Genomic DNA, 14,109 nt, shown 5'->3' with positions numbered 1-14,109 from the left:
GCCAGGCTGGGAGAGCTGGGAATGTTCCCCTGGAGAGGAGAAGGCCCCAGGGAGAGCTCAGACAGCCCTGACAGGGCCTAAAAGGGCCTCAGGAGAGCTGAAGAGGGACTTTGGAGGAACACCTGGAGTGACAGGATGGGGAAATGGCTTCACAGTGCCAGAGGGCAGGATTAGATTAGATTACACCCATGCACTGGCTTCCACCCAGAGAGTAACAGAATCATGGAATGGTTTGGGTTGGAAAAGAGCTTAAAGATCATCCAGTTCCACCCGGTGCCATGGGCAGGGACACCTTCCACTAGCCCAGGTTGCTCCAGGCCCTGTCCAGCCTGGCTTTGGGCACTCCCAGGAATGGGGCAGCTACAGGGCAAGCTGTGCCAGGGCCTCACCACCCTCACAAGGAAGATTTGATTCCCAATACCTCATCTAAATGTCTCCTCTGTCAGTATGAAACCATTCCCCCTTGTCCCACTGGCACAGATGCTCTGGCCCTGGGCTGTTCCCCGTGCTGTACATGACTTACAGGCTGGTTTTACATGCTGCAGGGAAGATGCAGTTTCCTGTACCTCCGGTGTTCTGGGCACATTCCCACTCTGGAAGGAACAAGCATCCTTCTGAGATGCACTTCATGCATTAGCATTTTCTTCTTTAGCCCTGGACTGGAGCCCATGATGAGCTCAGAGGCTGCACACTGAAAACCTCTCCTGAGTCACTCTGGGAGAACAGAGCAGGCCCTGATACCCCAGCAGCGAGTCCTTCTCACGGCCCTGGGAGCACTCTCCACACTGTTCCCTTGGAAATGGCTCCCCCTCCACTGATCCCTTAGAATTTTGCCTCTGTTTCATCTCCCTGGGGAGATGGTGCTCTGTATCCAGCCTGGGTCATTCCTCCCTCCTTCCAGGGATCCAGGGGCAGCCACAGCTTCTCTGGGCAACCAGTGCCAGGGCCTCAGAGCCAAGAATTCCTCCTTCCAGCTGCTCCCATGGCCCTCTCCCTCCCACTGACCGCGTTCTGTGCGATCCCTGCTGCTGCCTCTGGCCAAGGACAGAGAGGGATGTGCACCAGCAGGGACGGCACGGGAAGCGAAGCACAGAGATGCTCTGGGAGCTCTGCCCTTCTCTGGTAAAAGTCCTTTATTAGAACGGCAAACGTGACACTTGTGGTCAGTACAGCGGCTGTGTGCAGCTACCATCGCGCAACGGGGGGACGACGTCTTACGATCACTGGGACTCTAAGAAGCACCATGAACACCCTAAAGAACGGGGGAGGACGGCTGGGAGAGGAGCCCCGGGTGAGCCGGCCACAGGGGCTCCTCAGGGGTCCACCAAGGAGCTGCCCGGCGTTGTCCCGCAACACGGCTCCCCGGCAGCTGGGGGGAACTCCTCGGCGGGAGTCAACGAGATAGCACCCATCCAATAAATTAGGAAAACCTAACGCTAGAGCAACGAGGGCATGTACAGGACTGGCCTGGAGGAGGGCACGCTGGGAGGGAATGGGCTATTTACACTTGTCTTTCTGCCGGGCCGGCGCTCCCGTGGCATCCCGCCCGGAGCTGCGGCCTGGGAGCGATCCCGCTGCCCGTGCCGGCTCCGCGGGGAGCGCAGAGCGAAGCCGGGGACAGCGCACGCAGGCGCTCTCGCCTCGGGGTCCTCTCCTGCCTCTGGATTACCAGAAAGTCCAGCAGGGGATGGCGGCCCACGGGAGCTGCTGCCGTTCCTGAGTGCGTGGCAGGGCTGTGGCCAGCTCTCCTTCCTCCCCATCCCATCCCATCCCATCCCATCCCATCCCATCCCATCCCATCCCATCCCATCCCCACCCCCGGGCTCTCTGTCAGACCCTCACTGCAGAACAAATTCTCCGGTGATTGGAAGGACACTATCAGTTGAATTTAAGGCTAGGTTTATATGGCGACTATAAAAAAATAAACACTAATCTCCAGAGAGCCGGGCGAGGGCTCTCCGGTCTATGGCTGTGGCGCGTGTGCTGGCACCGAGGTGTGGGGGGCCCCTGGAGAGCCCCCCGTGGGCATTCAGCACCCGACCAAGGGCCTGCCAGCACCCGGAGCGCCTGGGGACAGGACGGCCACCCCCTGCCCCGCAGAGGCGCCCCAGGGGGACACGGGACAGAGTTTTGGTAAGGACATGGAGACTGACTGGTAATCCAGGACCCACCTCTACACATGACCGAGGGTGCTCTGCAAGAAAGGCCACAGGGGAAAGAAAGAATCCTGCAAAGTAACCAGGCTGGCGTGGGCGGAAGCGTTCCCGTGGTGGGGGCCCTCGGGCTGGCCCCACGGGCGGGGAAAGCGAGCCAGAACTGCCCCCCTCCCCCAAAACCCCAACTCAAACCAGGAAAACCAAACCTAAAAGCAGACACAGGAGAAACAGCTCAGGCTACCTAGGTACTTCATCAGCCAAGGAGAGCTAAAGAGCGAAGCGCACACACACAGGACAGCGCGGGGCCGGGGAGCGGAGGGGCCCAGAGCCGGCATCTTCCTTCCTCATCTTCCTCCCCATCTCCGGCCAGAGGCTGGGCAGGGAGCCGGCAGCTGGGCAGGGAGCCGGCAGCTGGGCAGGGACCCGGCAGCTGGGCAGGGACCCGGCAGCTGGGCAGGCCAGCCGTGTCCTGCAGGAGGGAACGGGCTGGCTCCTCTCATCCCGAGAAGAGGCAGCCGGCTCCGGGAGCGTCCTCAGGGCATGGCCGAGCGCGAAGCGTAGAACTCGGGCACCGGCAGCCCGGTGTGCAGCGTCACCTGCGGGGAGAGACAGCCTCAGCTGTGTCCCGGTGTGCCTGCTGGGACAGCCCGTGGCGTGGCAGCTGGCACACTGTCCCCAGAGAGGGCAGGAGCAGCGCTGGGGACAGGCAGGATGTGAGCGGAGATGCAGGTGTCCCCAGAAGTGTGGCTCCTCACTTTTCTGTGCTGCTGGAGCGAGCTGGGACTGCTGGTGCCAAGCCCCAGATATTCCCAGCTGGCTGTGTACAAATCCCACAGCTGGCTGCCAGAGAGGTGGGACACGGCACGAGCTGGGTCTTTGTGCAGGTGAGATGGACAAGAGGGGATGGAGGGGCCTGAAGGACAGTGAAGACATTAGAGGAGATCTTGGAGAAGCCCCTGAGCTGAGTGGGGATGGGGACAGAGAGGGGACAGGGACAGTGGAGGGCTGATTGCTGGTGGGGAAGCTGAGCAGCATCAGGGTGTTGATGAGCAGGGCCATGCTCACACAGGCACTGGTGAGATTCTGTTCCCCCCACAAATGCTTTCATTTGGGAGGAGAGCAAATTCCTCCTTTTATTGCAGCAGCAGCATTTCCCCCTTCAGGTACAGATTTGAAGAAAACTGTCTAAAATAGAGATTTTCCTCCTAATTAGAGTTGTTTTCAATTAGGCACATACCTCTGGAAAAGCATAATAAATGGCTTGGCTTAATTAGCAGCCTTTTATCAGCATCCCAAGGGATTTCTGTGTTGTCAGGGGATTTAGGCTCTGCCTTCAGGGAGCTCACAAAGCCAAGGGGCTCCAGAGATGCCTTGTCCCTTATGGCTGTGTGGAGGACTGAGGCAGGAGTTAAACCCAGCACTCAGCAGGATGTTTTTACCTCACCAAATTAATACAGCACTTCCAAACCCAGCACAGACAACATGGGCTTCATTAGTGTTTCCTAATTAAACATTTCCCAGCCCTTCTCCGAGCCAGACAGATGCCAGTGAGACCCTTGGGGTGGGAAAATTCAGCAAGGATGCTCCCAAAGTCTGGGATGGTCCCAACACATCTTTGTCCCAGTGCTGCTGGAAAACTGTCACTGCCTTGGTGACAGTGCAGCAAGCCCTGGATCCTGATGGATAAGGCACACCATGTCCTAATCCTAATGGATCCCTAATTTACAGAGGCCACTTGGTGCCTCTGCCCCTGCACAGAGGGGATCATAAAATCCCAGAATGGTTTGGGTTGGAAGTGACCTCAAAACCCATCCCATCCCACCCCTGCCATGGCAGGGACCCCTTCCACCATCCCAGGCTGCTCCAAGCCCTGTCCAGCCTGGCCTTGGACACTTCCAGGGATCCAGGGGCAGCCACAGCTGCTCTGGGCACCCTGGGCCAGGGCCTGCCCACCCTCCCAGGGCAGAATTTCTTCCCAATATCCCATCTCCTCCTGCCCTTTGGGAAGCCATTCCCACTGCTCCTGTCACTCCAGGCTCTGTTCTAAAGTCCCTCTCCAGGTCTGACACCCACTGTAGAAGACCCTGCCAAAATGCTGGGCACCCTGAGATGATCCCTCACGTGCAACGTGTCCTTGGGTGTGCCTGGGCACTTGTGCAGGGCTGGAGGTGCAGGCAGTGCCAGGGGGATGTGCCAAAGCCAGGGTGTGCAGGATTCCCTGGGACAGAGCATAGCAGGGATGTGGCCAGTGAGAAGGGAAATGAAAGATGGAAATACCAGATTGCCCCAGGGTGGCACTGCTTGGGGAGGTTCAGGAGAGCTGAGAGCTTGGAGAGAGGGAGAGAAGAGGGGTTTGAAATGTCCCAGAGGCAAACAGGCTTTGAAAGGTGCCCTTCTCCCTGCTGATGCTGCCATCCAGGACCTGGGAGAGCTGTAGGAGCTGGTGAGGCTCTTGGGAGGGAGCACCACAAACACAGTTATCAAACCCCACCCCAGGGAGGGCTGGGGAACCTCCCTGGTGCTTCAGCAGCCCTGAGGGAGGAACCTGGAGCAGGCAGCGAGGCTACAGAGAGGCCTGTCCTGATTTGGGAGACTCACAGGTAGCTTGGGGTGCAAGTTTAGCTCCTTCCAAGCCACTCCTGCTGCACAAGAACCCTCCTGCTCCTGCTGCTGAGCAGCAACCACTGCAGTGGGAGTGTGACAGCAGGGTCACCCCTTCCCCCTGCTGGGAATGCCACCCCCTGCTCCAGAGAGCCCGACCAAGCCCGTACCTGCACGTTCCTGTTGAGGCTGACGGCGGGGAAGAAGAGGCCCTCCAGGTTCTCGAAGGCCACAGGCCCTTGCTGGTCCTCGTTGATGGAGAAGGTCAGAGTCCTCCTGGTCAAATCCAGCAGCACTCCCACCGTGGCGCCTTTGGTGATCCCGCCCTCGGTTCTGTGGGAGGAGAAGGCTCCTGGATCAGGCCGTGGAGCTCAAGGGCTGATGATGTGAACACAGCTCACCCAGGAGCCAGGCTCCCATCCCAGCCATGCTCATCACTCCCTGGGAGCCTCCTCCTCTGCCCTCCCGTGGAGCTGCTCGCCTCTTGCCTTGTGTCCCCAAGGAAAAGCCACCCTGAGAGCAGCTACAGCCACACAACCACGGGGGAAAGCACGTGGAGCTGTGGAGCAAAGCCACCCCAAAACCTGCTGATCCACCAGGGAGCGGCCCTCAGGGCTGCAGGAAGGTGACCCCAGGCTCTCCCCAGTCCCACGTGGAACGTGAGCAGTGGCTCAGGGATCAAGGCAAATGCTGCTGCAGGAGTTGCAAGGGTTTGGCTGTTACTGGGAAGGGGATGCCAACAGCAAGAGTCAGCATAGAAAAAGTGGTGGGGTAGGGAAGCAATACTGGAACAAGGCAGCACCCACATGCAGAGCCTGATCCCCACTGGGGGAAGGTCACATCCTCCAACAGAGACAACCACGATTGCTGTCACCCTCCCCGGGGACACCTGCAGGTGCCACTCTCAAAGCCACAGGCTCTTTGTGGTGTCCGGGGGGAAGCTCCCATGCCTGCCCACCTACCTGTTGGTGTGGGAGTTGTTGTGCATGAACCAGCTGCGGTTGTTGTCCACGTACATGGCCCAGGCCTTGTCGTCCTTGCCCAGCATGGCATCCTTGAGGACGTCGATGCGGGCCACGCCGAAGGCCGGGTCGGGGTGGTTGTCGTAGCGGTCGATCGACAGCTCCCAGTAGTGCAGCCCTTTGGAAAAGCCCGTCTTGCCCAGCACCACCCTGTCATCGTAGCTGTTGCAGGTGACAGTCAGGTTGTCATTGGAAAAGATGATGTCAGCGTGGGCAGAGGAGGGGTCGAAAGAAAACCAAGCAACTGGAACACACAAACAAGGCGGGGTTAGCGCGGTGGGGACGCGCCGGGGCCGCGGGGAGCGACACGGACAGGGCATGCTGCATGCAGGACACGGAGCTTCCACCACGGAGGGACAGCTTCCACCAGGGAGGGACAGCTTCCACCACAGAGAGACAACTTCCACCACGGAGGAGGGATGCTCTGAGCTCCTGTGGCTGCAGCTGCCAGTGTGCCTGAGGTTTTATGGCCAGGACTTGCAGGAGTTTCGCTCTCGCTGCTCCATGGTTCCCAGTGTCTCAGCTCGTGAGCCTGCAGGATCCTCAAGGCCTCCTAAAATTTGGCCCTTGCAGGAGGTGTGATGGTCACCAGGTCTCCAGGCTCTAACAGAATTATGGAATCGTGGAAGGGTTTGGGTTGGAAGGGATCTTAAAGCCCATCTTGTTCCAACACCTGCTGTGGCAGGGACACCTTCCACTATCCCAGGTTGCTCCAAGCCCTGTCCAGCCTGGCCTGGAATGTAACTTACTCTCAGGACTGAGTGTTATTAGTTTGCAGAGTCAGATCAGTGTGGGAAGGGAACTGAGGATCAGCAGATAAACTCTGTGTGTATTTAAGGGCTGTTTTTGGGAACCAAAAGCACACACAAAGGTCTTCATTTACTGAGTCACACAAAGAAACCTCCCTGCCAAGCAATGAGCCACACCTAAGACAAGAACTCATGGGAAGGCTGGAAAACGCCCCAAAACTTCCAGGATTCTGTAGGGCTGCTGGTTTAAATGCACAGGACTTGGTCTGACAGACACAGTGCCACGTCCTCGACAACACAGAGGGACAGCGAGTCATTCACAAGCCACCAGCCCGGTTCCCCAGGCGGTCTCCTCCAGCTGAAAATGTGAACTGACACATCCAACAGAACACTCTGGCGGCTTGAAGAAGAAAACCACTCGGGTGAGACTGATTCAGTGTTTATTGGAAGGTTTGACAGGACAGCTGCCATGCACGCGGCCGCCCCGCGCTCCCCGCGCCGCGCACGGCCGGGCCGTACCTGCCACCATTTTTTTAATGTCAACTGTGATCATTCCCAGGGAGAGGCATGCGGGAGAGAAAACAGCACGTCAGGTTGGGTAGGGGAGAGAAGGAGAAACCATTCCTGCTTGTCTGTGACTCCAGCCAGAGCGTGGATCTGTCGGCATTTTGCATCAAGGTGGGGCGAGAGGCGCAAGGATGGGCTGGGGCTGTGGGAGGGTGCAGGGTGAGGAGGGAATCCCACAGGGCTGCAGGAGAATGAGCAGGATTGGCCCTGCAGACGGTCTGAAGAGGACAGGCAAGCAGCAGCCACCTTGCTTTAATTAGCTGCAAAGGGGCTAATTGCATCCATGGCATTTGGCCCACGTTCAAGTGCCTTAATGAGCAGGGATGTGCACTGAGAATCATGGAATGGTTTGGGTTGGAAGGGATTTGAAAATTCATCCTGTTCCACCCACTGCCATGGGCAGGGGCTCCTTCCACTATCCAGGTTGCTCCAAGCTGGCCTTGGGCACTGCCAGGGATCCAGGGGCAGCCACAGCTGCTCTGGGCACCTGTGCCAGGGCCTGCCCACCCTCACAGCCAGAATTCCTTCCTAATATCCAACCTAACCCTGTCCTCTTTCAGTTTAAAAGAGGAGAGCAGAAGCATCAGTTCTCAATTACAGGGCCACTTCCAGAGCACTGACCCCAGGCTTCTCTTTAAACCCATATGGAGAAAAACCAAATGCCATTACATCATTCAGGCACCATAACTTCTCCAAATTTGCCTCCTGCCCAGGGCAGTGGTGGAGTTCCCATTCTTGGAGGGATTTAAAAGCCCTGTGGATGTGGCACTTGGGGACATGGGTCAGTGGTGGCCTTGGCACTGCTGGGGAATAGTTAGACTCAGTCTTAGAGGGCTTTTCCAAGCAACAATTCCATGATTCTGTCACATCCAGGAGTGCTCTGCAAGCAGGGTATGAGTGAGAAATGCTGCTCAGTCACCAAAGAAAAGATAAAAAAGCAAAAAGAATGAAGCAACACGCAGTAGGTGCCAGTTAATTGTAATTAAGATACTTGCCTAATTGGGAGTAAGGCGATCCTTGTGTGTCAAAATTGCATCCTATAAAGAGATACTACATTTCACACATCACAGCTAAGGAACAACAACCTCCTGACAAACACTCGTGAGCATTTCATTGTTAATTAAGCATCCAGCAGCCACGGGAGGCCTGATTCATTAAAAGCCAGAGGGCACGGAGAGGGGTGGCAAACACAGCCTGGGAGTTTGCGTGTGGACTGTATAAAGTCTGACTGCTCAGGGCACCAAATTATTCTGCTTTTCTCCAGAAAAAAAAGGCAAGAAATTTTAGCCTTGGTGGAGTATCTTGGCTGCTTGGTAAAGATTCTCTAAACTGACTGAAAAACCACTCCTTGAAGGACAGGAATTGAGGAAAAGGCAGCTCCTGATGGGTCTGGGTTGGAATGGAGCTGGAATGGGGACCCCTGGGGGCTGACACCTGCCTCAGACCCCTTTCAAAGGGCTGCAGCTTCAGCTGCAAGGACAGGATGTGTTGGGGTGCCCTTCATGCTCCTGTGCCTGATTGCTGGCTGCAAGCACCCATGGGAGCCAGGGACTGATCCAGGAGCTTGCCCTGACCTAGGGGCTTGTCCTGATCCAGGAACTTATTCTGATTCAGGAGCTTGTCGTGACCTAGGGGCTTGTCTTGATTCAGGAATTTTTCCTGATCCAGGAGCTTGTTCTGACCTAGGGGCTTGTCCTGTTCCAGGAGTTTTCCCTGACCTAGGGGCTTGTCTTGATCCAGGAACTTATTCTGATTCAGGAGCTTGTCGTGACCTAGGGGCTTGTCTTGATTCAGGAATTTTTCCTGATCCAGGAGCTTGTTCTGACCTAGGGGCTTGTCCTGTTCCAGGAGTTTTCCCTGACCTAGGGGCTTGTCTTGATCCAGGAACTTATTCTGATCCAGGAGCTTGTTCTGACCTAGGGGCTTGTCCTGTTCCAGGAGTTTTTCCTGACCTAGGGCTTGTCCTGATCCAGGAGCTTGTTCTGACCTAGGGGCTTGTCCTCACCAGGAGGAGACACCAACACAAGCCCTGTGCTGGCACTGGATTTTAGGGTACCCCTGCCCAGCTCTGTGCCTGGTTTCCCCTCCTGCCCTGGGTGTTGGTGGAAAGCACCTGGCTGTGGTTGTGCCCCGTGCTGTGCCAAGAGGCTCCTCCTGAGGCTGCTTTAATGAGTCCTGCCCCGTGCCCCTACTCCAACACCGCTTCTCCAGGTCTCCGCGCATCGCTGCGCTCCAGGCTCTCGTGAGGGACACACAGACCCTGTTCTGGCATTCAGGACCCCGTTTTTCCCTGTCCCCCCACCCCAGAGCGGGGCTGCAGAAGGTCCAAGGTGCACACACGGGTATGGCTCACAGGCAGCACGGAAGGGTCCCGGAACGCCGGACACAAAGGAAGGAACGTCCGTAACAAAACAGCGTTGGAAGCCATCAGCTCACAGCAGCACGATGAGAAATCAAACATAAAAAGCACAAAGAAAAGAAAGTTTGCAGGGTCCCCCCCTGGTTATTCTGGCAAGGGTCATGCTGCAGCATTCCTCATTCCGTGTTATGGGATGGAAGTCACACAATCGGGGGCCCCCATTCTTCCAGGGCTTACGCCGGAGCAAGCCGGGAATGAACGCCTTTGGAGCGGTGTAAATCCAGAGTGGTGGAAGAATCAGGGCCCAGGATCTTTAGCAACAGAAGATGTGCAAAGATTGGTTAGAAAACAGCTCTGAGAGATCCCTGTGGCTCCTTGCTGGCTGCCCAAATCCATCCCTCACTCTGCCTGACCTGCCTCCATCCCAGCACAGCCCGCCATTCCGGGCGCACGGATCCGAAGCCAGCGCTCGTGTGGGGCTGCCAGGCTGGTGAGGCATCACAGGGGTGGTGTCCTCTGCTCTGCAGCAAACTGGGCTTTGGGATGGCCACACCTGGGTTTGGAAAAGCTGAGCCTGGTGCTCAAAGCTGAGCAGAAAAGAGCCCACAGCTCCAGGCCCAGTCGGGCTGTGAGCTGGAATCACAGAATCCCAAACTGGTTTGGGTTGGAGGGGACACAAATCACCTCATTCCACAGCCCTGCCACGGGCAGGGACACCTTCCACTATCCCAGGCTGCTCCAGCCTGGCCTGGGACAGACACTTCCAGGGATGGGGAGTCCTCTGAGCAGCAAGCCAGAGCCTGCATCCAGACTTGCTTCTTTCTTAAGAGGGGCCTAGATTTAATCAACCAAACTGATTTCACAGACCAATCTCCCAGCAGAGGCTGCGTTTCCTGGCTGTGCTCCGAAATGAAAGCAGGGGGTTATTCCCACAGGTTTCACCCAGGGAATGCCTTTTCTGATTAACCCCTGACACAAGCTCAACACAAACCAGAAATGAGGAATCTTCTAGAGGAAAGTGTCCCTGCCCATACCAGGAGGTTGGAAGTGGATGAGCTTTAAGGTCCCTTCTAACCCAAACCATTCAGGGATTTATGATCACCAAAGGCTTCAGCCTTGCCAAGAGCAGCACCCAGGTAAGGAATTACTGTGCTGCTCCATCAGCCCACACCTGAAACACCCCGGGAGAACCACACCACTGACCCCCTGGGCGGCAGGAGCAGGCCACTGACAAACAGAAAGAATTCCCGCTGCCATCCGCATGTCATGGGAAAAACAAACACAACGGAACAGAACAAACAGAGTTTGGAGATGCCCAGAAGCACAGAGCAAGAGGCAACGCCAGAGGTGCTCAGCTCACCGGCTGAATTCAGGGACTGTAAGGAAGAATGCAAGCTCAGCTGGTGGGCCGAAGATCTTAGCTCAAAGTAGGATCTCCCCGAGAAGCTGGGTTGCAGATTAAGGGTGGAGGAGAAAGGACTCATCCTACGAAGCTGCGATCTTTCCAAAGGCACTGGAAAAGGGAGGGTCTGCTCTTCTGACTGCGTGTCTAAACGTAAGATGAAGGCAAACTGCAGATCAGAAATGGGCTCTCTGCTGGGCGGCCTCACTCCCCAGCTCAGAGCAGGGCACAGACCCTGCTGGTGGCAGGGCAGCACTGGCTGCTGCTGGGCAGCCCAGAGAGACCCTTCAGGGCAGCCTGACAGCAAGGAAAACACCTTCATCTTCCCAAGTGTCCCCGTGGCAGCGTGACAAATTCAACTGCTTTTCTGTAAAGGGGGGGGTCCTGCACCTCTTCACAGAAAGGCACCTAAAAAAATTCACAGGTTACCATGCACACGTCCCGTCGTGCTTTAACACATCCCAAACCTTTTTGTGCACAATCATCAGGGGTGGAGAACCCAGCTGGTGACATTTTGCAGGGCTGTGCTAAGCTCCAGCACCCTGAGAACCAGCAAGCACCCACCTTACTCAAGGGTTGTTCGGGAGGTTGTGTTCTTGGTTTCCCTTTGTACCTGTCAAAACACATCTGAGCCTTACAGCAAGAATTGAACTCGTGGGATTCACAGCAAAAATGGCAGAGCAGAAGGAACCTCTTGGGTCACTGGTTTCTGTTCCCTGCTACCACAGTCACCTCCCACAGTTTCTTCCCTAACCTTTTCCAGGGTTATGTTAGCATGAAAATGTAGAATCCACCATCCACACACTCACACTGCATCCCCCAGCCTTCCCAGCTCTGCTGTGAGTATGGATTGAGCTGGGAATTGTGTTAAAACAGGTCAAAAAGGAACATTTCTTTGCATGGTGGGGTGTAACTTCTGCAACTCGCTGCTGCTGTGGCCGAGGCTGTGGAAGCAAAGGGTGTCAGTGGGGTCAGAGGAGAGAAATTATTGCACAACAGCCAATAAGCAGAGCTCAAAGTTTGTTTATTAGTTTAGCTTCTAACCCTACCAAGAGTGAGAGGAACTACTACCACGAGTAGCTGTGCTCCCTAATTAGCCCCTGACACCCCTGTAGCTCCCTGCAGGCTGATCAACCTTTCCAAAAGCTGCTGGTTAAAAAGCCCTGGCTGCTGCTCAGGCTCACGCCAGGGATGGTCAGGAATTTAAAGCCCCAGATGAGGAGCTGGGCTTGAAAGAAAAGGTTCTGGTGCTTGGTTTGGCTGGGGGAAGGGAGGAGGAAGCTCTGTGCCTGGAGAGAAGCCTGGGAGGCACTGCTGAGCTCCATTTCTCCAGCTCCACCTGGAGTGGGTTGGTCCTTCATCCTGACACCCAGAACATGGCAAGAGGTCAGCAGGAGTCTGGCCAGAGGCCAGGAAATCTCCTGGATGAGGGAAAACCAGGAGAGCATGCCCAGCTCAGGGAGGAGGAGGCTGGGAGAGACCCCAGGCAGCCAAGCAGGGCTGCCACCAGCCAAGCTCTGGGACATGTCTGTGCCTGGGTCACCTTGGAAATGTTCTTCCAGACTCCCCAGCCCACAGCTGAGCTTCACTGAGGTGCTGGAGAAACAGAGGTTAAGGCAGAGCCTTGGGCTGAGATGTGACAGAGCAAGAGACACTCCCAGGGATTGTGTGGAACAGCCCCAGATCAGCTCAGGAGGGGACACAGTTCAAGGGAAGGATGTCACCTTCAACCCTTGCTGCCCCTTGGCTGTGCTGGTGACAGGGATCTTCATCCCTGGCAAGGCCCAGCACACGGGAAAGGCTCTGGAGCACAAACCTGCTCCCAGCCAGGAGCCACCTTGTCCTGCTGGTGGCACCAAGAACCAGCTTTGAAGAGTGACCTGCAATCCTTTCCTCTGGGATGAGCAGGAGGTGCCTCTCCCAGGGCTGGGAAGATGCTCCTGCTGCAGACTCCTGCCTGTGCTGCCTTCCCATGGGATTTTCCCCTGGCTGCCTGTGGCTGTTTGGCACCCTCAGAGCCCACACACATCCCCTTCTCCTCATCCTTGTTCTCTTCAATGCTGAACCCTGCAAGACCTTTTGCTCCCCACTACCCTCTGCTCACAGAAAGCAGAAGAAAGGCTTCAGTTCCCTTCCACAGGCTGCAGCTGAAGATCTCATGGGCCAGAGCTAGAAAGCAGCTCCTAAATACCAGAACTCCTCACAACCACTTAGAGCAGGGCAGCCGCGTTCTGAGAGACGCTCTCTTCACAGCGAGCCCGTCCTTCCTTTTGTCCTCTCTTCCCACACAACCACTTTGCAGGAAGCTGCAGAGCTTGGCTGAAGGGAAAAGCTGAACCCACTTCAGACAAAATAGCTCTTAAGAAGGCCTGATGCTGCTGTAAAAGGCAGGAATAAAAGCCTAAGCAAGGGCTGTGATGTGCTCCATTCACCGAGTCACTGGGATATCCGGAAGCTGCACACACAGATGTGATTTATTTCTCTTTGAATCCAAAAGAGCTCAGGCAGCCTCTAAGAGCACAAAATGCTCCAGGCCCGTTTGACTTTTTCTCCCTTTTTTTTTTTTGGTTTTTTCTTTTTGTTTTTTTTTTTTGTTTTTGTGTTGGAATAACAAATGCAAGAGCTCATTCAAGTGAAAAGGCTGAATGAATGCAGCCAAGGAGAGTGGAACTTCTCCTTGGTGGCACGGCCCAAGCACAGCCCTGCTGGGACCACAAGCAGCTATTTTCACAAGCAGCTATTTTCTCCCAGATTCCTTTGTATTTTGGAGCTGGGCTCAAGGTGAGAACACCTCTGAGAGGAAATCAAAGCTGGGAAGATCATAGAGGGGACCCTGTGAACTCCTGGCTGGGACAACTTAAAGCCCAACTGGTTTTGATGAGGAAATTGTGTCTCAAATGTGTCGTGTGAGGCACGAATGAGATGAGAAGTCAGAGCTCTGCTGTCTCCTGCTCAGGCTGGAGTGGGAGCTGTTGACCTTCAGGCTTTGGGAGCAGTCGTGGCCAGCCTGGCACGGGGCTGGATGCAGCTTGTGCCCTGCCTGGATCTCCAGAGGAACTTCTGCAGCTCCTTTGCTGCTGGTGCTCAGTTTGCAAACAGGCACTGAGGTGTCTCTGACAGATGTGCCAAGGCCTCTGTGCTGTGCTGTGACCTCCGTGCCTCTCCTGTGAGAAGTCTGTCACAGTTTTGCTGTCTGCTCTAGCTCTGATGAATCCCATTCCTTGCTGACCTGCCCTTTCTAAGCTGCAATGGT

The 14,109-nt window shown here is 55.9% G+C and overlaps 1 protein-coding gene across 1 annotated transcript in view; it reads right to left on the bottom strand.

Annotated features, from left to right (window-relative positions):
• Nucleotides 1–1,115: 1,115 nt before the first annotated feature.
• The window catches only part of TRIM9 (tripartite motif containing 9), a 61,770-nt gene continuing 48,776 nt past the window's right edge, over nucleotides 1,116–14,109 (bottom strand). The window contains exons 7-13 of the mRNA XM_039698110.1: nucleotides 10,815–11,003; nucleotides 8,091–8,132; nucleotides 7,048–7,071; nucleotides 5,720–6,023; nucleotides 4,928–5,090; nucleotides 2,576–2,752; nucleotides 1,116–2,537 (exon numbers count right to left, since the gene is read on the bottom strand). Coding sequence (XP_039554044.1) covers nucleotides 2,690–2,752; nucleotides 4,928–5,090; nucleotides 5,720–6,023; nucleotides 7,048–7,071; nucleotides 8,091–8,132; nucleotides 10,815–11,003 — 785 coding nt within the window. The 3' untranslated portion in view covers nucleotides 1,116–2,537; nucleotides 2,576–2,689. The remainder of the gene's footprint in view (nucleotides 2,538–2,575; nucleotides 2,753–4,927; nucleotides 5,091–5,719; nucleotides 6,024–7,047; nucleotides 7,072–8,090; nucleotides 8,133–10,814; nucleotides 11,004–14,109) is intronic.

Source organism: Passer montanus, unplaced genomic scaffold, assembly GCF_014805655.1.
Source record: "Passer montanus isolate IOZ18808 unplaced genomic scaffold, ASM1480565v1 scaffold120, whole genome shotgun sequence".
NCBI lineage: Eukaryota > Metazoa > Chordata > Aves > Passeriformes > Passeridae > Passer > Passer montanus.
Note: the sequence above shows the minus strand (reverse complement) of the source record. Positions and strands in the feature narration are given on the sequence as shown.